Source organism: Vigna radiata, chromosome 10 (genome assembly GCF_000741045.1).
Source record: "Vigna radiata var. radiata cultivar VC1973A chromosome 10, Vradiata_ver6, whole genome shotgun sequence".
Taxonomy (NCBI): domain Eukaryota; kingdom Viridiplantae; phylum Streptophyta; class Magnoliopsida; order Fabales; family Fabaceae; genus Vigna; species Vigna radiata.
In genome coordinates, this window is record NC_028360.1 from 19,641,609 (window position 1) to 19,665,695 (window position 24,087).

Sequence of the window (24,087 nt, forward strand, 5' to 3'; positions counted from 1 at the left end):
CCAATTGTTTGGCTTAATTACTGAATAAATAAATCAGGCTAACTGGAGGAACAAAGAAATGAAAAAAGAGCATGGATTGGAGAAGGGGTAACACAAATCTGAAATTTGAAATCAAAGAAAAGTGGAAAAAATAATGAAAACTTTTATATAACTAAAAAAAAGCAGTTTCTTACCTTAAGTGATTACTTCCTCCATACGGGATCATCGGATTTCTAAAAAAATATCTTTAGAAGTAATTACATCCTACACATTAATGTATTATTTTTAGTAAAAAATAATTTATTACATTAAAGAAATGGAAAATGATATTTTAACACCAATTTTTTATATCATTTTGACACTGTAGACATGTCAAAATGTGGTTGGACGATTTTAAATTAAAAAAAAAGTTGAAACAAGAACATATTTGAAAGAAAAAAACCAAAGTTTTTTTTTAATTTGAAATTGTCCAACCACATTTTAACAACAGTGTCAAAAAATTGGTGTTAAAATATTATTTTCCTAAATAAATTTAAGAGGAGTAATATTATCAAGAAAGTTGGATTTTTATTTCTCCAAAAATTATTTTTTGGAAATTCCTCAAATCTATTACCAGAAAATAAAATAAAAAGTTATTTTTAGAAGATAAATCAAATGTAAGAATTTTTTTATTTTTTTTATTTTCAGTAATTAAAATATTTCTCATCCAACAAATGTTTCCTTAAAATTGATTAAAAAAACTAATTTTATTAACAAATATGTTTGAACACGTTAAAAATTCTAAGAGTTTTTTTTTCGTTTTAATAAAAAAATATTTTTATCGATGCCTTTATAAGACATTTCTTACCATAAAAAATGTGCATGTTATTTATGAAAATATTAGTTTTAAGAAATAATTAAATTCAAGGAATAAACGTGTTAATTTTAATACAAATTTAATTTATTATCATAGTAAATAATTTAATAAAAGTAATATCATCCAGAAAGTTATATTTTTTTCTTACATGTATTTTTTTTTGGAAATTCTGCCATAACTTATTCTTAGAAAAATGAAATATTTTTTGTTCTTCCAAATGTTTTCGAAGAACATTAACTCGAAAGTTTAAATATTTTTTATTAAAAAAACGTGAAAGAGTTTTAAATTATAATAAAATTTATTTTAATTCTCAATGTCTTTAGGATGATAGTTTGCATTTTCTGGAAAAATAATATTCAATGATTATACATGATAGAATAAATTTGCATTATCATTTTATAATTAAATACTGTTTATTATAAAATCAATTAATTTATTATATAACAGTTTGTGATAGAATGATAGTTAAAGATTATTTTATTTTCCAAGAAAGTTTTTTCTCTTAAAAATAACTTTTTGTTACTACTTTATTAAAATATACCCGTAACTAATGTACACTGTTTTATTAGTGTATTTTAAAAATCATAATCAAGCTCATTCTTCCGTTTTAATAACGTTTAAAAACATAAATATGTTGTTTAAAGAAAATCTTTTGATATAAATCAAGCTAATTATTTTTTATTTTTCCTAACAAAGTTATGACGTCCTTTCATGAAATTTGAAAGGGTCAAAAAAACTTTCAAAGCTTTTGTAAGTTTAAATATTTTCATGGGGACCTAATTTTTATATTTAAAAAAAAGAAGATATTTTAGATTACATTTAAATTACTATAAGAAATTATTTTCATTTAGTGACGTTTTAAAATTAATAATTTAAAATAGCTGAAATTTATTTATGGATTTTATACTTTTGAATGTATTATAAAATTATCATTTTGAAATATATTAATTTTGAATGTGTAATAAGTACTTTTTAATATACTCAGGTATTTTTTAAACTAAAATATTTTAAAACGTCATTTTTTATCATCGGAAGAAGTTATCATTTAATTAAAAATACTATAATTGGGCTAATTCTCTGTAGTTTTCTGCTTTGTATATTCTGAAAATTAGTTTCACAAAATAATTTAGAAAACTATAACAAAACTCAAAATTTAAGGCACCTTTTGTTCAGACTTCTATTTAGCAGAAAGTAGTTACGAATTTTGTTTTCCCGCCACAATGTCACCTTTCCGAGAAAGATCAATTTCCCTTGCAAACTTTCCGGAGGTCAGAAACCGCCCCCGCGGCTCTTGCGGCTCCGTACACCTCGCCACCACCGCGTGCATAATCGCCAACATCATCTATATGCTCGTGCTCTTCTTCTACTCCAAGCAACTACATTCTCCCCTCCGCCAGGTTCCTTTCAAGTGCTCATCTTACTCTCCTTCCAAACCTAATCTTACATTCGCACCATTTCGTCACATCGAAGTTCGATTCCTATGCACAGCGCGCCTTCTCGTTGGATTCCAGCGTGTACCACTCTCCTGAGGAAGCTTTCTGCTTAGACTACGAGCAGATGGAGGAGGAATTCAAGGTGTTCGTGTATCCGGATGGAGATCCTGAAACGTATTTTCACACGCCAAGGAAACTCACCGGCAAATACGCCAGCGAAGGATACTTCTTCAAGAACATCAGGGAGAGCCGATTTGTCACCGACGATCCGCGCCGAGCTCACCTCTTCTTCCTCCCTATTTCTTGCCACAAAATGCGAGGCAGAGTATGTCCTTTTTTTTCGATTCGACACTAGTTGAATCAATTATCCGAAGCCTATTTATGAGTGAATTCACCAGGCGTTTTCCGAGCGTGATCGGATTGTATAATAAAATAACTAAATTATTGCCATATTGCAGTTAATAGCTTAATAAGATAAATTTCACCATTGGATTCGATCTGTTTTGAAATGAAAATACCACTAATTTTGACTCCGAAACTTTAACCTCACTTTAAGTGGTCTGTGATGAAACTGTTTAATTGTTGAAGTATTTGAATATTCATCACTTCAGTGCCTAAATGTATGAATTTAAGTAAATTTTAGGAACTAATTCGAAATATTTTTTAATATTGAAGAATTACCTAACATGATTTATACCACTACTAAGATTACTTACTTCCATTTAGTAGAGAGGATAATATGAGGAAAATGGTGTTTTAGTCGTTCTCAAATGCTTTAACCATTCAATAATCCTATTTAGTTAAACTTCTTAGTTGCATCATTTATAAGTTGATAACTATTCAAAATAATTATTAAGTATTTCAAAACTATCTAGCATTTGCGACTAATGTTTGGAGGGGATTCCTGGAAAAATTTAACAACAATAAGGCCTATGTTAAACTTATACAAAAAATTTACCTGCCTCCTACCTAAAACTTAATAGTAGACTTCTTCCTTATATATTCATGTTATCCAATAGATTAATAAGGATATAATGGTCTTAATACCTGATAATTTCTTCATTAGAAGTTAATTTTGCTTAAAATTTAAATTGTTCATAAATCTGCAATAGATTCTCGAATAGTGAATATGTTTGTGTCTATGACCTTCAAGTGTTATAGAGTGGTAGTGGCAGTTGCCTATCCAAGTTTCCGATGTGAATTGTAATGCACAAATAAATTATGCAGGGGTTGACTAACGAGCGTATGATTGATGAAGTAAAGAAGTATGTAGAGTACGTAAAATTTAAGTACCCTTACTGGAACAGAACCTTGGGTGCTGATCATTTTTTTGTGACTTGCCACGACATCGGAGTCAAGGCTACTAAAGGAGTTCCACATCTGATGAAAAATTCTATTAGAGTGGTTTGTTCATCACGTTATGACGACGATGATTATATTCCACACAAGGATGTTACCCTACCACAAGTACAGCTACCATTTTTTCACCCTCCAGGAGGGAATGACTTCAAGAATAGGTTAGCTTCATACTTTATTTTGTTATGTTCTAAATCAATCCAACAGAATTAGTATCTGAACAAAAACTATAACTCTTTCACTCAGCAGAAACAGAAATTTCATTTCATGACAATGGAAATATTGCAGGAACACGCTTGCTTTCTGGGCTGGTCTTTCTGACTCAACATTGAAAGATAATCTAAAAGCTATCTGGGACAATGATACTGAACTAGACATCCAGAATAACAGAATTGATTTTAGATCGACTGGACAAGTGGTATTCATGGAGAGACTTTATAAATCCAAGTTTTGTTTGTGCCCTCATGGGCCTATCGGCAGCAGTCGTATCTCGGACTCGATCCACTTTGGGTGTGTACCAGGTAAACCATATCTGGCAGCTGAAAATCACAACTTCTTTTGCTCAATATTTTGCTAGTTACCTCCTCGTTGTCAAGTTGTCTATATCTCTTCGCCAAAGTACATGGACGTGATCTTTTGCATCCAGAAAACTGTTCTAGCTCTTGTAAAGAGTCTCCAGACTGGAACAGGGAGCAACCTGCTGTATTACTGGCTACCCAACGGTTTTTCTCTCGAAAACATACTTTTTGCTCATTTGGAACATAGAATAATACTCTAAGTTACTAATCAACTTAGCCCCATTCCCACTCTTGGCCATGAAAGATGTGAGGATATATTCTTTTATTAAATTTCATTTGCTTCGCAAAAGCAGGGAATGTGCAGCTAACCTATTACATAGACATAGAAGGATAAAGTTTAGCAAAACCTAATAAAGAAAAAAATTGTTAAGGTAAAAATATCCCTTCACCAGTTACTGAATCATGTTGGTAGCCCCTGCTATTTTTACCTGGGCATATCATTTAAAGTGGTTCTGGCTGCACATTCCCTACTATGGTATTTAACCTATTACCTTCTAAGTTTTAACTCTAGCCATTTCTGCAATTCACAATGGAAAATGCTACGTAGCTTACCTCAAACTTTTCGTTTTACTTCACATATAAGCTATGCCGTTAGTTGCCATAAATAAAAAATATGCTGTTGGTCATCTCCCTTGTTTGTCTTGAAATACTGTGCCTAATGGAAGCTCTTGCCGGTCTTTCCACAGTTATCATGTCAAACTATTATGACTTGCCTTTTAATGATATTCTGGATTGGAGGAAATTCTCTGTTATACTGAAGGAGACTGACGTTTATCGGCTCAAAGATATTCTCAAAAGCATATCTGCGAAACATTTCATGATATTGAATCAGAACTTAGTAAAGGTACTATCAATATAAAGTTCAATTTATCAACCTATAAATATTATGCAAAGGAAATGAGACATTGAGTATTCTCGTCAGAAGATGATAACTCCTATTTTTCCTGTCTCTCTTTTAATTTGTTGCTTTTGTTGTTCAGATCCAAAAGCATTTCAATTGGAATACACCTCCTGTCAGACTAGATGCATTTCATATGGTCATGTATGAACTCTGGCTACGCCGCCACCTGATTAGGTACTGATTTTTTCAATGAATTTACGCAGTACTATAGAAAGCAAGGAATTGTTTCTGTACTTAAATGTTGATTCACCACTCCTGACCCCACCTTGGAAAATCCGCAAAACAATTGTAACCTGAACTCAAAATTGGCAAGGAATTGTTTCTGTACATAAATGTTGATTCACCACTTATGACCCCACCTTGGAAAATCTCCAAAACAATTGTAACCACAAAAGTAATTTTTGGCTCACGAACTTCACTGTATAAAATACGGGAAGTAACAGAGCCCCTTTTAGTAGAATAATTGTTTAGGTCTGCACGAAACTTCAAAACAGTGGAAGAAATAAAAGATATTTTGAAATGTGCTTGCGAGAAAGCAAAAGATTCTGGTGCATATACCAAAAGACTGTTTAGGTCTGCATGAAACATTAGTGTACCTCCTTCAGAGTACTCAAAGACTTCATTGCAGAATTTTGTGATTTTCTTCCTCTAGCGAGATTGCTTCACTGCAGCAATTGGATTATATTTTACTAATTTTTACTACATAGGATAGTTTTTTAACATCTCCAAGAAAAAAATTTCAGAGTTCAAATTCCAATCCAATGAAAAGCCATAGACTAACTTCTAACCAACACTATTTATCTTGTACTATTTTGATATCAAAGAAGCTTTTATTAAAGTATTTCATTTAAGAAAGTAATAAATTCTCTTAAACCATTTCTTATAGAATATGCTACTAAATCCAGTTCTTAAAATTAAACTTTGTACTCTGAAAAGTTTAGATAAAATTCTTAATAATTATTCATAAAAGAAGATAAAATAAATTATAAAGGTATAATGGATCAAGGTTTTGATTGAATTCAAAAATCAATTTACGCAACTCATCCAACATAAAATTTAAAAAATTCCTAAAAGAAGTTAACATGTATAAATTGAATTAACTATATGAGAAGTTTAATTATTTTGTTTTATCTTTCTACTAGTGCTTATAAGGAAGTATGAGTACAAGTGGCTATATATTTATGGAGATAGATAAAAAGTGGAAAGAGATCATATTACATCTTTCTCACTTCTTTCATTTGCTACACACTTCAAATATCTCTCTATTAGATCATGTCTTTCGGATACTCACTGTTAACTGAAAATTCTTTTCACATGTAAAATACATGTAAGATTTTATCAGTATAAAATTATATACTGTCTTATTTATGTTGAATAAAACCAAAGTGATACATATTTTGAAATATAATAAAATATGAATTATTCGATCACTTCTGGTATTGTTTAATTTTATAAAACTAAAATCTTATATGAATAATTATAATGATGTAAAATGATTATTATAATTATTTAATATTTTTTTAGTCAAATGTAATTTTCTTATCATCACTTTCATTTCAGTTTCTTCTAATACTATTAATTAATATTCGACATTAGAGCCTCCTCGCCGGGCTTATTAGAAGCAACGGTCTTCTAAGATATTGATGATAGACGATACAACCACTAGTGTCAAAATTTGATGGTCATTGGGTGATGTTTGTGGAAAATTTCCTTGGTTTTATAAAAAATATTGGAGTGTGATAGAAAATGGAATTCCTGTCGTAGCAAGAGGTGTAGCACTTCTATGAGCAAAAAAAAAAAAAATCATCAAGATCATAAATTGGAGGATCTAAAAGCTAAGAGCTATTTTTTCAGGCATTGGTCAGAGGCAATCATCAACGAAGACGTGTTAAAAAATATTTGAGACTTTGTTCTAGAGACAATTATTAAAAAAGATACGATAAAAAATATTTAGGAGTCTGTGCCAGAAATATCAGGTTACAACACAAGCGAAACATGCCCATTTGCAATCATTATAGGAGGAGTTTGAAGTTATTCACAAGAAGAAGGGAGAAGTTGTGAATGGGTATTTTGTAGTGAAGAAGAAATTGAGGTCAAAAACAGTAAAGTTTAATTATGTTATGTGTTGTATTGACAAACCAAGCCATACAATTGATGAGTTGTCAAGCATTATGCATGAGTTACAGCATTGACGAAGAACAGATTTGGGAAGACCACTGTATTGGATGAGGAGAAGGAAATGAAAGTTCCAGCAATAAAGGATGAGGACAAGAACATGGAAGTTCTAGTGATAGAGGTCGTGAAAGAGATTAATAAAGGTCACGATCGTAGGCATTTTTAATGGAGATTTCTAAGCAAGGAAAAGTTTCCTGTGTAAAAAGTCAAGAGGAGATTTTGTTAATGACATATGTTGAACAAAAGGATATTGACAAAATAAATATGTGGTTTCTACGTGTGTGGCAAATGGGAGAATTTCTCAAACTTTGATGACAAATTTACTACAGTTGAAAGCGCAATACTTGGCGGGAAGTAAATATATTTGTTAGCACAGGATTTTTTATGTTCGAGAATTGAAGGAGAAGTTGCTTAGTTTTGGACCTTACCAGTATGTTTCAACACAAACAATGAAAAGTAGGTCATCATGAGAAATGCTTGATTATGAAAACGAATATGTTTGCAAGCCAAGTTTATTTTACATGCTGTATCTCTGCCAATAGCACTTGCATTAAAACAGTCACAGAAGATTTATTTATAACAACGAATTTTCTACTGTTGTTCTGAGTATGACTTCTGTTAGCAGCGACGCTTGTTTGAGAAGAATGGATAAATTGTCCACAAACACCGTCTGGTCCTAGTTTGTCTGAGACAATTATGGTGATTGGTGAATCACCCTTGACTGTGTGTGGTATCCTACAGAATTCATCGGCAATCTTTGTGCATAAATCGACATAGTTGAAAAATGTCAATTTGTAACAAGTTTAAAGAAATAATAAGGAAAGTATCAACATATCAAAATACCGTATCTTAGTTTATATTCTAAGATCCATTTCCCTATTTCCTTTCTCCTGGAGTCATCGTAATTTATTTTCCTAATTAAGTAAAATTATAATGGGCATAAAAAAGCATACACATAATGATTAATATGGATTAAGTTTTCATTTTCTTAAAACGGAGAACATTGATCTGGAGTTCCTTTAAAATATCCGATCTAAACTGTACGAGGAGTTGAAAGAAGACATCTGATAGTAGACATACTAATCAGATGAGATCTTAAAATGCTGCTCACTGTTGCTTTGGTATGCAGTAAAGAATCAAGTAATTGATTGATGTTAAATAGCTACACTACACTACACCAACGTCACCAACCAAAGATAGTTGGTGACTGTTTTTGAGATTTGAATAAATCATACAAGGCTGGATGGATATTACAAGATTTGTCATGATGAGCCACTAAGAATAAATGCTCGGAGAAGGCTCTGCGCTGCTTTGGTTTCATCAGGTGAACCAGATATGACAATAGTCCTGTCTCTTGTTCCAGGACGAGGTTCATGGACAACCACCTTCGCTCCCGATATCTGATAGGAACAATAAAAATAAACAAATTAACTTCATATGACAAACCAAAATAAGAAAAATGATTCATAACATTAAAACATTAAATGCTATATTTTAAATTCCCTGTTATTTAATATAATTGCAAAGGGATTAAAAACCTATTAAAGCACCTCAATTATTGAAAATGCAAGAAAAAAAGGACCATTTTATCATCTAGTATAAACTTGTCATTCCATCAACCCTGCGCTCAGTCCATTGGTGAAAATATCAAGAGACCAAGTTGATAATGGTGAAAGAAAAATCACATGATTTTCGAAAATGACAGACTGAAACAGACATTTCCCAAACAGATAGATGATTTAGAAATTATAAATCAAATCAAATGTGGATCACAGAGCCAAGTTCATAAGGATGACATGATAAGTGGTGAACAAGTTAACAAAAAATTAACATATCTAAGCTTATGTACCTGTCTCAGCCGAGCCAAATTGCTACCATTTTCTCCGTATACAGAATCAATAGTCTCATCAGGAACCACAATTTCTACTGTCGTATTAGTCACGATGGCAGATTTACTTCCACTGTAGAACAAAAAGAATAATAAGAAATTGACAGTTGTGGCATTCTATTTTACATGTTCAGCTGTATTTTCATCACTTTTTGTTGCCAACAACTTTACCCCCAAAAGAAAGGGTTTCAAATAAGAGAAAATGAACAATAGCACAAGAAAAGCAGTATATATACAATGGTTTGTCACCAGACTCCGAACATCAATCGAATGATGAATGAACACAGAAGTCACGTAAAACATAGAAAGGCAGTTTCTAATTCTAATACAGGTTTATTACAGAACACCTGGTGCAGGATATGGTAGTTTCTATTGCATGTTCAGATAATAAATTACCTTTCCTAACTTGTGCCAGTGTGAAAGTTATAACTAAATTATACCTAAAAAACACTCAACTTTTTAAGAAAATTATTCAGTTTCCATCACATACAGTGTACTTATAATGCATGATACAATGCCACTAAATATAAGAAAAAAGAAGGCACACTTGGTACTTATTGCATGCTAGAAAATATTATAAGATGGCAAAATTAAGCAAATTCTCGAGAGCGCTACTTGAAAATGTCAAGGGAAGTTCAAGACCCATCCACAGGCATTACATTACAGTAATACTAAAATCTTAAAAATTGAGATAATAAGAAACTTTGACGTTGGTTTTTGACCTATATATAGATTTGCTATTTGGAATTAAACAATTCTAGTTTGTTTAGTAAATCAACAACCTGACAAGTTCTAAGCCTCCTCTACGAGATGTCAATCCCCAATTAAAATCATTAACTCCTCTTGAATTTATCCCAGCCATTGTCTGCATCAAATTTAAATAAATATAGTCAATAAAAATAATAATTTCTTAGGGTAAAATTGACAGAGCGGAGAGAGAGAGAGAGATGTACAGGCGGGGGCGTCCATAATCCTGGTGAAGAAGGACGATCTAAATTTCTAGCCCACAGCCCTGGTGAGGAAGGTCGGTCTAAATTTCTAGCCCACAGCCCTGGTGAAGAAGGACGGTCTAAATTTCTAGACCAATAGCCTGGGGAAGAAGGACGATCTAAACTTCTAGAATGAGCAAGATGATCTATGCCATGAGAAAAAGTATGTCTACTCAGACTATGGGAAGTGGCTGCAGGTAGTTGGCTTCCAAGAGGAACAACATCCTGTAGTCTCCTATAGGGGCTGTTATCAACTCGTAGAGAAGAAAGGCTCCTTGTTCCAGCACTATTCTGAGTGCTGGCAAAAAGATTATCTCGCAGTCTACCAGTTGCATTATATAATGCATCTTGCACACTTGAAAAGTCGCCTGATATCTGAGGGAAGAAGAAAATACAAATGGTGTAACTTATAAACACCTAAACATCATTTTCATGCCTAAACCAAATATAGCGAAATACATCTCATAGGAGTTTTAGGCAAACATATAAATGCTTTGGGAAACAAGATTGATCTCTGGTAAATTCTAATCAGTGCAAGGAAAAATTATGGATAAACACTTAAGGTTGATAAATATTTCAGAATGAATGAGGAAAGAACAGATGCAAATAATTTAAACTATTCGAATATCACATGATTAAGGTTGAAGAGTTTTGTCAAAAGAGCCCGATGAAGGATGAGAAATTATATGTTAGAAGCGTAACAATTTATTGGTGTTGATACACAGAATCACATTCATTATAAAAAATTAAAGATAGAGAGTCTTCTTCAGCATATTTTAATTGTAAAATGAAAAAAAAAAGGTCTAATCTCCAAACCTGTACAACTTGATCATTATCTGATGCACATTTTGGCACCTGATCAGTCCCAATTATTCTTATGCTAGCCCCAGTAGCCTTCCGCATTTCTGATATTATTACTCCACCTTTTCCTAACAGACAACCAACTTGGCTTGATGGGACTACAAGACGTGCAGTAACAATTGACCTGTTACTTAATCCAGAGTCTAGCCCCTTCTCAAAACCGGATTCAATGGACCTGGAGTAAACAAGCACGGCAGCCTTTTGTGCTGGGGAATATCTTGACTCAGGATTCTGTATAAATTGAAGCCACGATCAATAAGTTGATAAAAAACAGTAATAATAATAATACACACAGAACTGAAAGACACAAAATAAGTAAAAATGGAAAGATTATATTTATCAGACCTCGGAAGCAGTAATAGTAATTATGCGATCCTCACACCCATCTACTGAAGGACCAATACTTATTGTAGCCCCAGTATCACTCTGAAGAGCTCTAACAATATTGCCTCCCTTTCCAATAACTCCTCCAACTCTATCATTTGAACAAAGTATTCTAAAGGTGACTTCCTGCTGAAGTGCCTTTGGTTCCAGGGAGGAGACTCTACTAAAATCCGCTGGCAATGAGTGAACTCTGTTGCCATAGCTGTTCGAGCAACTGGACAAAGAAGACAGTGCAGGGCTCCTCAACGGAAGACGATCTATAGTATCATGTGGTACTGCAGTAACTGCAGCTAAAGTCTCGCGAGGAAGTGCATCTATGGCTTCATACTGAACCATTTCATAAGGTTTGCTTCCCATTATCTTTGTTCTATCAACAGGAGGACAATCTTGAAGACGTTGGGAGACTGCAACAAGTGCCTTCTTTACCGATGACACTCTGCCTTCTATCTGTCACAGTACACAACCAAAAGATATTATCTCAGCATAAGAAAATTTTCACACCATAAATAATATGAAGCCTATTTAGCTACAATACACGAAAAACCAACCCCACTACAATAAACTAACAACTCATATCGACCAGCTCCATATGAAACACTTTAGCACAAAAGCTCGAATGAACACTAAAATCTTGACCCTGAAATCTTAAATGAACACACGCTTGACCCTGAAAACCCTGATTCCTGCCTTAACAGAAAAACTAATCCACTACAATAAACTAACAAACCATGTCTAACAGCTCCGCATGAAACACTTAATCCTAAAAACTGATATGATACTGGTAATCGAATGCCTCAGTGGTATTAACCTAAAAGTTCAAGTGATAAATCCAAAAGTCAAGAAGAGCGAGAAGTAAAACTACCTCAATGATTTCATCCGAAGAAGAGGCACAGAGCGGCAAATCATCTGTTAAAACCCTAATTTTACATCCAGTGTTCTTCTTGATCCTCTCCACCACTCTCCCGCCTTTGCCGATGACGGAGCCGGCTTGCGCAGCGTCCGCCACAAGCCGGCAAGACATCATCATGTCGCCGACGTCGACACCCTCCGTCTCCGCTGCCACATCGAGGATCCTATCGAACACCAACAACAGCGCTTCCTGCGCCTTGGAAACCTCAACGGCCTCATCATTTCTCAGCAGAACCTTGCCGCTGACGGCAGCGTCAGCAATGACCAGGATGATACGGTCCGGCGACTCCGGCGATGCGTCCTCGATTCGGATCTTTGCGCCGGTCGATTGCTGGAGTTTTTTTATGATGGAACCAGACTTGCCGATAACACCACCGATTCGGGAGGCGTTGCAGAGCAGGCGGAAAGACGCGTGTCCGGGCGGCACGGAAAGCGGCGGCGGCGCACGGCTGGATGACCTGGAGCGCTTGGAAGGCCCGTTTGGAGGAAACGGGTTCGGGTCGGGTGCAGAACGTTTTGCTGGCGGAGAATGAAAGGTACTTCCCATAGTTCTTTCTTCTTCTCTACAGATAAAATAAAATTTTCCGCAAACTTGTGAAAGTAAGAGTAGCAGAAAGAGGAAGCAGATGAGAGGGTTCTGCACTCTGACGCTAAAATGCGCAGAGGGAGAAACGCCGGTGCGGACTGCGCCTAGGGTTTCTCAACGCGCGCAAACAGAGGCTTTGTTTTGCCACTTTTTTCTTTTATATATATATATATATATATATATATATATATATATATATATATATATAAAAGCTTTTGGTGGTGACGCTACGCAGTGATGCCATATATATATATATATATATATATATTCAATTTTATTAAATATCTATTTTTCGTGTTTCATTAATAGAATTTTTTTTTATCATACAATGTATATGTTTGGATTAAAGTTTAGAGAATTTAAAAGTATTTCGTATCTTAATTTTTTTTTCCTTAGATTTTTCGGAATTAACTGTTAATTCACAAAAACATTTTTCTATTTGTATAGTTAATATTTGCACTAGACAATAATTTTTATCATTACTTGAAAGTGATCATATAGATTCTAGATTTTATGTTTTGTGTTTTCATAACTCCAAGTTAAAAGTATGGGTTTTTCATATGCCTATTGCTTATGTTCTTTCTATTTAATTTTAAATTGTTTTTAAATGTGGTATCCTTTTATTATATATTTTATCAATCATTAATTATTATACATATAGATTTAATGGTGATTTAATAACGTTTAAATGTTCATTAATAGATAATAAATGCCATTCTAAATTCACAATTAATATACCTCTCTAAAGCTTAAATCAATTTTTAATATTATTAAAAAATTGAGCGATTTGTAAAAGATAAAAAATGGTGTGGAATGACAACGAGAAAAAAAAATGAGATTACGTAAAAAGAGAAATTGAAGATATTATATATGAAGAGAAAAGAAAAAACACATTTATAAAATAAATACGTTTTTTAATAAGAATTCGATAACAATCATATGTCTAAACTAGTATCAAGTTTAACACATAATTTCTTGCCTAGATCACATGTCTCAACAATGTAGTAGTGTGTCGAAACAGAAGATTTTGTTCGTGACGACCAATATTAAGGTTAATGATGTTCCTAATAACACAACAACACATCTCAAATTTCTTGCTCAGGTCACGAATCTCAAAATGTAACTACTATAAAGGCATTTGCATACTATGTAAGAGTGAACCTTGTTGATGGTCAATATCGAAATTGTAAACCTTAATTATCATCTAAGAATCATATTAATAAATTATTACATTATTTAACATTTTGTTTATTACGACAATTTTCATTCAACAATATACATGTTGACTTGTAAAATGATAACATATGTTAGATAATAAATAAAGACACTTAAAAGAGGTTTTAAAGTCTTAAAGAAGAAACACAATTTTTTTTTTTTCTATTTAGATGTGAAATATGTCCTGGCTACTTACTATTGTTGATGATATTTTATCACTGAATGTAGTAAGGAGTCAAATTATTATGTTTGAATTGAAATTACATTAAATTAAATTTCATCTAGAGTATAAAGACTTTGATATTTTGCATAATGGTTGCCACGTATACAAGGATATATAGTTAAGTATTATTTAAGGGACACGTGTAAAAGTCATGTTTTAAAGAAAAAAAGTGATTACTTAAAATGGTAGTATTAAGGCATGAGAATCATGCAAACTTATTATGTAATAATAAAAAAGATAAACTGTATAGGATTGGATCGTCATAAATAAATGTGAATAGTAAAGCATTTAGGATGTTTGTGTTTTCAATGCTAATTATTTCTGCCATAATGGAAGAGAATTCTTCCTCTTCGATGTTTCTTTTATGGAATGGAAATTAAACGTGTGGATTTCCTTTGGAGAAGTCTTAGGACGAACGTTTGTATGGAAATCTATTATAGGTAAAATTAACTTTTTGGATTAAAATAAATTAGCTAATCACAAAGTGAAAAATCAAATTGGATTAAAGCTCGTTGTTGGAATTATAGATAAAATCTTCGTTGATAAAAAGAAAGCCTAGAAACTAAGTCTTTATTTTTTAAATTGTAATTATAGTTTACCTAAAATTATCCTTTGCCATTCATATTAGAACATGTTTGTGAATAACACTCAATTGCGAAGAATGATAGTTCTCATAACTTACAAATGTATTACTTGTACCAACCCAGCACTTATTGATGTCCCATTAAGTACTGACGCATGTTATGAATGGAATTTACTAGTACCTTCAATGACTACAAAGAAACCTCTAATTATAAACATTTTCTGTATTGGGATTTTTTTTTCCTTATTCACATTTTCTTTCTTTCAGGATTTCCTTGCACTTTTTGTTTGTTTTATTTGATTTTAGTTTTTATTATCTTTGTCCTGTTTAAGTTATTGACAGTCTATGCGTGGAACAGTATATTTAATACATTCAACATTTGATGCAGAGTTAGTAAAGACATGAAGAAGAAGCATAAATGAGGCAAATCAAGAAAGAAAGTTGAGAAAGCAAACAGATCTTAAACCTCAACCAAATCTTGAACTGTTTTATTAAAAGCAACAACAGTGACAATGGAGGTTTAATTAATTAGGAAGGTAACAGACGTAAGTAATAATGGTGTTTTCACCAACACACAGAAGATGGGATTGAGAGACTATTCTGTGCCCAAAGTTATATTATATTGGTGATCTATTATCATTATATCTCTATTCTAATACAATGCTGGTGTTTACGTTACAAATTTATAACCGAGAGAAAACAAATGAAAAGGAATGGACAATATAAAGCCAAGACGAAACACAAATGAGATCTTCATTCCTTCTTTTTGTCTACCAAGGAGACACCCTAGTATAAGGAAAGGAAACCACGTGCTAACAAAGATTGAGATGCCGTAAAAATCATCACAGAAAAGCTAGATTCGAATACTGTTATAAATAAAAGCACTTTTTGCTCCACCCAAGAAGATAATAGCATAATAGATAAATTTTATCCACTAACCATGCCAACAATACAATTTCTTGCCGAGAAGGGAAAATTAAATATATAAATTTTCTGAGTAGAAGATTAAAACCATATTTTCATTACTAAATGCTTTATTAAATCTTAAAGGTGGGCAACTTACCTTCAGAATCAGTAGAAAGAATTTACAGGTTGACATTATGTACAAGTACAACAAAAAAATCCTATCCTTGAAGCTTCAGCCGATTGAACAATGCCAAAAGAGGTTGTTCAGGGACCCAGTACACAAATCCAACAACAGGCCCTGTTTTGAAGTACTGCAAATAAAAAATATACAAGTTTCAATCACAGACATTTGCACGATAAATTGCAAGGATGAGTTCGAACCGGAGTTAAAATAGCAGGATAAAGCAATTAGACAAAATTGAACAAGAACCTTTCCGTCTAGTATCACAAGTTCACCGTCAACCCATCTAGGATTTTGAAATTTTGGCTCCGCAAGCCTCCCCTGACCTTTATAGCGTGCAATCTGTGATGCCAAAGATGTCAGAATATTAAGCAAAACAATTATAATCATTTTTTCACTCTGAACTAGTGATGAAAAGATTAGGAATAGGATAGAGAAAACACTGGAACAACTAATGGGGTACCAAGTGAATATGCACTGCCTACCAATCCATACTCTTTGGGAATAATTCTACTGTGAGGAAGTTGATGCCTCTTTCCAACTTTTGCTCGAAATGCTACCTAAGAAGATAAAGAAACATGACACTTTGACACAAGTAGCTCAAAAAAGTGAACGCAGATTAATACAGCAACAAAGAAATGATTTAGTTTATATTAAACCTTAGGCCAATACAACGCTAGATCCAAGAGGAAAAACTTCTAAAAGAATAAATTGAATACTTTCCCTCAACAGTCAACTATTATGAAAAGGTTAACCCGAAAATTCCTTAATAATTGTTATGAAAAGGTTAATCCGGACACAAAATTCTTTAACATCAACCTAGTAACAAGCTTGATGTTTTGGTGCTAACATAACAAACAGAATACATTGAATAATTTCCCACAACGTAGAGTTTGCACTAACTGAAAGCACTATGTTTGAGTTAAGGTGTAATGGTGGCCTTTTTGTCTATTGTATACTTAATCCCGACACTGATTTAAGCTCGATGAGACACCCAACTTACAGCAATAAACTCCAGAAAAAATCCCTGCAATAGATTGAGAGCCACAAAATGGCTCGCGTACCTTGTCACAAATTAAATTACAGTAATGTTGTTTGATTCCACGTTCAACCACTACAACCCACGTGACCTAAGTCATCAATTCACCATGCAACTGAATGAAAATGTGCAAAGGCATCAAAATTTAAAAATCTTTACCATGCAGATGCAACTCGAGTTTGTCTCGATATATCGATTTTTAAGTATCTAATTACCTAAATAAACTTATTAATTGAATTAGCAATACATTTTGTTTATTTATTTAGAAAAATGTTTAATAATATTAAAATTAAGTATGTAACTTTTTATTTTAATAGTTTTATTTGTAATTACTAGTGTGAAATGTCAAACAAGGTATATTAAAGACATTTTTTAAAACTTATCGAGAAATAAAATGTTAATTAACTGGAGTTTCACAGTGGTGTTTCAGTGTTCAGAGTCAGACTGATATGTCTGTCTCAGAGTCAGACTAGCACACTCTTTTTGATCTGAAAAGTATTAAACATGTCAATTTGCAGGATAGCGGTTAATGCCTTGTCCTACTTCCAAGAATCTGAAAACCTATATATGTAAAAATAAAATATAAAATACATGAAATTGCAATTTCTTCAAGAATAATTTAAACAAATCAAAGCAAGACTTGCAGCTCTTCTCCGACTCAGATACAATACAACATTCCTTTTTCCAAAAAAAAAAAAAAGAGAGAGAGGGTAGTGGGGTCTAAGATTGCTACAAAGAAACCAATATAATAAAATAGGAAAGGATAAAGGCAAAAAATATTTTACATTGTTTATTAAATCTATCCAATAAATTTAGAGTATTACCTGGCCTGCTGGTACATAAGGATCCCCAGTCAGTTTCAAGGCTTCCACATACTGATAAAATTCAAGATTGGAAGACTCTTTATTCTCACCATCTTCTTGCCAATGGCCATATCTATATTTCAGTTGAATTACTTCAGATGAGTAAAGCCCATGTGCACTAATGTATAGACCTGATGAAAGTGAAAATATTTAATATTCAGTATACACTCAGATTAAAATCTTACACTGAGCAGGCAATCTCAGCACGTCAAAAATACTAAATTAACAAGTTCTCCAAAATATCACCATTCAAAGGATCTAAAGAAGTTGGTATTTCAATGCGACTGAACATAGTTGACCCAAACAATCGTTCACGGTTTTGAGGCCGGCTAAGATTAAGTCTTACTAACTCTTCCACATCTTTAAGAACCTAAAAGATTGAAGCAAAACACTAGCACATAAGCAATTCTTCAGCTAGACTCAACAAATTCGACAAACTTTGCAAACACTACAATTTGCAGGTTTATATTTTACACAGAATAAGATCATATCAATTATCAGATAGTAAACATTAACCTACCTTTGAAGGTAATCTCTCCCTTCCAATGAACTTAGCAAGATTATACATAATACTATCACCACTACGTTGGCCTTGAATTTTTGTTGATTTATCTGGTGAACGTTTCCCTTTGCCATGACCAACCTGTTCATTGACTAATTCTTTTATGGTAAACGAAAATGAATCTTGTCCGGATGTCTCCAACTTTGCAGGAACTCGAAGCAATTCTCTTGTAGGAAAACTGCTGGAAAGTTTCGGAATAAGACCACCAATGGCAGCTTTGACTGCAAATTTATTTTGTTCAGCATGTTCAGCTTCCAGATTAGATCTTAATTCATTCTCATCATCAGTTTCAGACTCAACATCTTTCAGTTCTGGAGTTTCTGTCTCATTGTCCTTGTTAGAATGTACATCTTCATCTTCATCCCCTTCTTCCTCAGTTATCTGCTCAATCACCTCAGATATTATATCCTTGTCTACTTTGTCTGGAGTTGTGAACTTCAAAATCTTCATCTTTACACCAGGTATCGTATCCTTCAGGATATTCTGAAATCCAGGCATTCCATCAGTTGGATCAGAGCTATCATTCCTATCATCAACAACCTCTGGATCTTCAGGACTTCCAACAAATAGCTGACTTTTATCTTCTGGTGACTCCACAGAACTCATTCTCTCAGCAGCATCCAAAGCTTTAGTAGATTTTGTTGGGGGACTATAGGAAGCTCCTTTCTCTTTTAAGTACACAGCCTGAAAAGCATAAGAATGTATAAGACCAAAGGTACTATTGAGTTTGCAACAAACTACGAATTAAATCCAAATCAAACCATGCATTGGTTCAGGCAATTCTTAAATAAACACTACTTGGTTAGGTTTCTGAAATTTGTAAAGTTTGATGCATGGTTGAGTTAAATTTTGATTCTCAAGCAAATCAAGCTGGAACATGACCAATGTAGGCCACAGCTAGAAATATAAGTTGCCTAAGTTTTCACTCTTAACTTGAATTAGTAATACTATAGCAAAAATCCTACATATGTGTGTAACCCACTCTTAATTTGCCATGAAAAATAATTTTTTTTAAATTTGGTGACATTTGCCATTTGAAAATTAAGAGTCAAGCAATAAGAACCTCCAAATGAACTAGCATGCTTGTTTGGCCAAAGTCAGTATATTTTTTAAACTAAAACCCAATGCAAAGAGAATCATGTTACTCTAAATCCAACACATTGGTTGCTATTCTAGACTGTTACTAATTTATAGAAATACAAATATTTGTGTAAAAGATTTCATGAACAATTCAGATAGTATGGACTGTGAAGTGAACGAAGTTTTTGGATCATAAGCAATATATTCCATTGTTGCATATAATCCTTGATTCCTCTATCATAATGCTTATGATAAAAAATAATTTACCAACAAAATTATTGAAAGAAACTTTTATAACAGCCTACAGAATATAATTGTAAGCACACTCATCCATACTCAGCTACAAAAATGTTCAACGAACAACAACAATCCATTTTGAGAGCAATTAGTTTGGCAAATAAAACAAGGTAATTGAACTCAAATTTTTGAGAGGAATGCCAATTGCTTATGTTCTAATGAATGATTCCAGGAAAAGTAACAAAAAATTAAGGGATTAGTTTAGAAGAGATACCTGTGACTTAAATTCACCATTCTTATTCTTTATAAGAAAAAATTCAAATAGAGGAACACCAGAAGCAGCAGATGTAGCAAGTTGCCTGAAAAATTACAGTGAAGGTCAACATCAAGTTATGAAAAAGAAATGATCTTATAAAACAGAACAGAACTTTCTGTTATAGAATAGGTAACACAAAAAAAACTTGGTAAACGTATCTCTGGCTTGGGAACAATTTTTTTTTTGGGGACACTCAAATGGTTGGTGAGTAACCACTTATTGACATAACTGATTGAATATTGTATCTAATTTAGAAAATTTTACTAAGATTTCCTTCTTTAAAAATTTGCCATAGTAAATTAACATGATAAGATATGGACAAGGAGCACACGAAGCACTCAGTGTATGAACTTATGGAACATGAAATTCATAAAAAAAATTACATCTCTATCATCTAGAATATTGTTGTCTACCTTCAAAGTATTTTATTCAATCATTGATAACTTTCTCAACCTAGTCCAAGGCATCACCATTATGACTAGGGATGACAAAAAATGATCGCACTCAGATGCTCACAAGTAAAACTTGCTACCGATTATATTTGGATAGTTTGACAGGTATTTGCAGGCAAAGTAAATGAATTACTTCTTTAGTCATCAACAGGCCGGGCTGCTAGTAATGTACCTGTGTAGTGGTTGCCCACAATTTAAAACTACTTAGATACCCCCCAATTATACAAAGGACGTTGCGCTATAATTGTTTCAAGAACCAAAAGACACAGTTTAGAGATACCCCATTATATGATTGAGTGGTTAAAGGTGATGAAGGAATTGTGAGGTTAAACCCCTGTCATCAAGTTGATCAAAGGTCAGCAACAAAGGACAAAAATAGATTATAAATTTAACGACACTACTAAAAGGCACAAGTTCATAAAGTGGAAGTTGAAGTCAAATTCAAATCAACTTAACGCTGTCACAATTATGTAGTACGGAAATCTGATTTCTATTTTAGACTTATAACCAAATTACTCCATGAGAATCTTCTGAGTTGTTTATATGTAAGTGCAAACCAATTGTACACTTCAAAACTAGGTTCGTCTGTCTTCTCCATTTACTCTGCCCCTGTCACACTATCATGCAAAAAGTTGTCAACAAGCTGGTAGAGAAAGATGTTTAATTTCAAACCATTCTTTTACTTTCTAGTGAATTAAACTTACAAGTGTGTAAGCAAATAAGCCCAAATCAGTTGTACGTTATACACCATAATTCAATCCCATCTCTATTAATTGGGATTTCCAACGCATATAAAAGTATTGAAGCTCTAACATACATATCTAAATTCTAAGGTAGCATCTCTTTCCCAAAGATTAATTTTTCCCTTTCATGAAAGAACCATAAAAAATAGAAAATACCTAGGACTATAACTCTTTGCCACGTATCTTCCATGCTCTGGAGTTATGCGAATAATTAGACCGTGTGGACCATTAGTGTCTTCCGACATTCCAGCCCACCAACCCACCTGCAAGAGCCAGAACATATTGATGTCAAAGTATATCGTTACTGCTAAGATACCAAGTCTTGAGATGTTACAGTATCATGGTTATATTTGGATGCTTTGAAGATAATAACGTAAAGAGTAGTTCAGACCATTAAGGAATGCAGGGAGAGATTGAACCATCTCCTATATTTTCCAACACTTTTTCCTTTCCATCTTCTCTCCCTCCACTGTAAGCCGAACAGGAGTCCCATTGGCACTAGGGAAACCCTCATCAGGCCCCAATCACTATGGAAGATAGGTATTCACTAAAAAAATTGGAGAGTTTTGGATAATTGAAAAAAGAGATTAACGGGATGTGCCATTTTCAAATCCACCATACCAGGCCACCAAAAAATAAGGGAGAGGGGAGACATACAATGGTTATGGTTCCCATTATCTCCCATTTCAGTTTATTGCTTAAAATATCCCAAACAATGGGTATCAAACCTTTTCCTACACCATTGTATCAATTCAAACATAACCAATAGGTGAAGATCACATGTCCCAAAATAAGAGCACGTTACAGGCTGGTAAGGAAAACAAAAAGTGTCACACCAAGAACTTATTCCATTCTACAAAGTTGTTAAAAAAACATTTTCCTTCTACAAAAATCAAGTATATGGTCCACCTTCTTAGATTTAACTGAACTAAAACAGTTCAAATCACGAGTATAAGCTATAAATAAAATAGCAAGGAGAGTATCACCTTGATAGCGCATACAATTTTCCAACCTATGTGATAGCAACTTAAGTATAGCTACAATTATTACAGATTCTAGGATCATCCTTTGACGTTGCATTTCAGATTCCTTTCCATAAAATAAATACAAAGACATTCTTGAAATGAGAACTCACAAGTCCGATGCCAGCTTCATCTCTTAAGAAAGCTGCATCACTGTACCGCTCTTCCTCTATGGCCCTCTGAAATATTCGGAAGGAAAATAAAGAAAGTCCAATGAAATGCAAAGAGAAAGCGGAATAAATAAAGGCAATAGGACTGAAAATTCATACATTTAGATCAGATATGACCGTTCCAACAGTGTCATTGGTAGCTACAGCTGCAATGGCCACCTTAAGCGCAGCCGCATCATCATAATCCTCAAATTTCACAGCATCACCGAAGCGTGACTGTTTCGTTGAGCACAAAAACATGTAATCCTCATTTATTAGCAGCATCGGTAAAAGTTCAAACAAACAAATTCCTATAAATCATCTCTTTGGTACTGAAAGTGTCATGTGTGATCTAAAATTAAAGAAGTCTTTGAATGTTTCGTTTTGATATTTGAAAGAATAAGGAAGTTTCAAATAAATTCTTGGAATTTGTGACTATTTTAGAGACTTCTCTTTCAAACTCTAATATCTGCTAGTATTGACAAATTGCACCTTTTAGAGGCTTAATTTATTATATTCGTTTGAAGACTAATGTCCTGACATATTCTTTCTTTCGTCAAAAATAGCCCTTTTACCTAGAGATTGGCAGTAAAAATCCGTACAAGGTAAAATAATAGTGAGTGTGTACCTTGAGAGTATGGAGGAGACTTTCCTGTTCATCAATCTCGTCGAAATGGTGACGCCATTGTTCCCAATCCCATTCGGCGTCTTCCATTGAGGCAGAACAGCGCAGAGAATTGATATAGGAATTGAATTTGTTGAGGGAATTGGAGACCGCGTGGGATATGGAAGGAAGTGGAAGCAAGCGTGTAGAGAATGAGAAGGGAAAAGAGGAACACAATTTGGTGTTTGGAAAGTTGAAATGGGATGTTGTTGTTGGAGACGATGATGATGTTATGGAAGCCATGGATGGATGTGTGAGTGTGCTGAGTGTGCAAAGTTGTGACTATGAGAGAAAACGAAAGAATATAAGGCTGTGAAGGTCACGCTATAGCTGGGAACAGTTGGTTTTGCAGCAAGGGATAAGAAACAACTTCGGTTACATGGTTACGTGATGTGTCATCACCTTAACTTGGTCAGAGACTTCTGTTTCTTAAAAGTAGGAAATTTATAAAAAAAAAAAACAAACTTTTAATTTGGATATAATGTCATATTAAATTTAATTTTTAATGTGATTTTGATTTCACAGTTTTGATTTTTGTTGTTGTTAGGTTAGTTGTAACAATATTATTACTTTTAATTATACTTATTTCAATCATTTTATTAATTATTTATCTTGATACTAGATTCACAACTTCAAACTTAAATACTTACTAGATCAGACATATATATGTAAGATATGCTTTTATATATTATAAAAACAGGTTTAAAAAGTAATAATTTAATTTAGACATAAGATTTAATTTGAAATTTATATGACATGATTATCATAGTCTTAAATTTAGTTAGTAACTATTATTATATAATCAAATATATTCATTCAATAGGTATAATCTAAGGGTTGGTTATTAGTAATTGAATTAAAAATGAAAGTATGGATTTTTTTTTTATTTTTTTGTGTTTTTGTCAGTTTATTGAGTCTTTAAAATATCTTATGTTTGTATATTTAAAAAATTATTTT

General features: G+C 33.1%; 4 protein-coding genes across 5 annotated transcripts; 2 read left to right on the forward strand and 2 right to left on the reverse strand.

Annotated features, from left to right (window-relative positions):
• Positions 1-1,960: 1,960 nt before the first annotated feature.
• On the forward strand, positions 1,961-2,649 carry LOC111240531 (probable glycosyltransferase At3g07620). The gene is made up of 2 exons (XM_022786910.1): positions 1,961-2,232; positions 2,324-2,649. The coding sequence occupies exons 1-2, from the start codon at positions 2,056-2,058 to the stop codon at positions 2,621-2,623; spliced, it is 477 nt and encodes a 158-aa protein (XP_022642631.1). The 5' UTR covers positions 1,961-2,055; the 3' UTR covers positions 2,624-2,649.
• An 864-nt stretch (positions 2,650-3,513) lies between these two features.
• On the forward strand, positions 3,514-5,740 carry LOC106774982 (probable glycosyltransferase At5g03795). Its single transcript, XM_022787266.1, has 4 exons — positions 3,514-3,785; positions 3,913-4,145; positions 4,889-5,046; positions 5,183-5,740. Exons 1-4 carry the CDS (start codon positions 3,514-3,516, stop codon positions 5,282-5,284), a joined length of 765 nt encoding a protein of 254 aa, XP_022642987.1. The 3' UTR covers positions 5,285-5,740.
• A 2,529-nt stretch (positions 5,741-8,269) lies between these two features.
• On the reverse strand, positions 8,270-13,043 carry LOC106776091 (KH domain-containing protein HEN4). Its single transcript, XM_014663413.2, has 7 exons — positions 12,263-13,043; positions 11,362-11,847; positions 10,972-11,247; positions 10,120-10,530; positions 9,949-10,031; positions 9,128-9,239; positions 8,270-8,678 (listed from the first exon to the last, which is right to left on the reverse strand). The coding sequence occupies exons 1-7, from the start codon at positions 12,854-12,856 to the stop codon at positions 8,541-8,543; spliced, it is 2,100 nt and encodes a 699-aa protein (XP_014518899.1). The 5' UTR covers positions 12,857-13,043; the 3' UTR covers positions 8,270-8,540.
• Positions 13,044-15,824: 2,781 nt separating this feature from the next.
• On the reverse strand, positions 15,825-23,543 carry LOC106776044 (protein EXECUTER 1, chloroplastic). 2 transcript variants are annotated; one of them, XR_001376865.2, is made up of 11 exons: positions 23,095-23,543; positions 22,587-22,703; positions 22,431-22,496; positions 21,452-21,558; positions 20,059-20,143; positions 18,426-19,151; positions 18,152-18,275; positions 17,867-18,036; positions 16,467-16,563; positions 16,253-16,345; positions 15,825-16,133 (listed from the first exon to the last, which is right to left on the reverse strand). XR_001376865.2 is itself a non-coding variant. In XM_014663341.2 (11 exons), the coding sequence occupies exons 1-11, from the start codon at positions 23,371-23,373 to the stop codon at positions 16,041-16,043; spliced, it is 1,935 nt and encodes a 644-aa protein (XP_014518827.1). In that variant the 5' UTR covers positions 23,374-23,541; the 3' UTR covers positions 15,825-16,040. The 2 variants fall into 2 exon arrangements, 1 of the variants encoding a protein (XP_014518827.1); XM_014663341.2 differs by having other exon boundaries at positions 16,489-16,563; positions 23,095-23,541.
• Between the last annotated feature and the right edge of the window lie 544 nt (positions 23,544-24,087).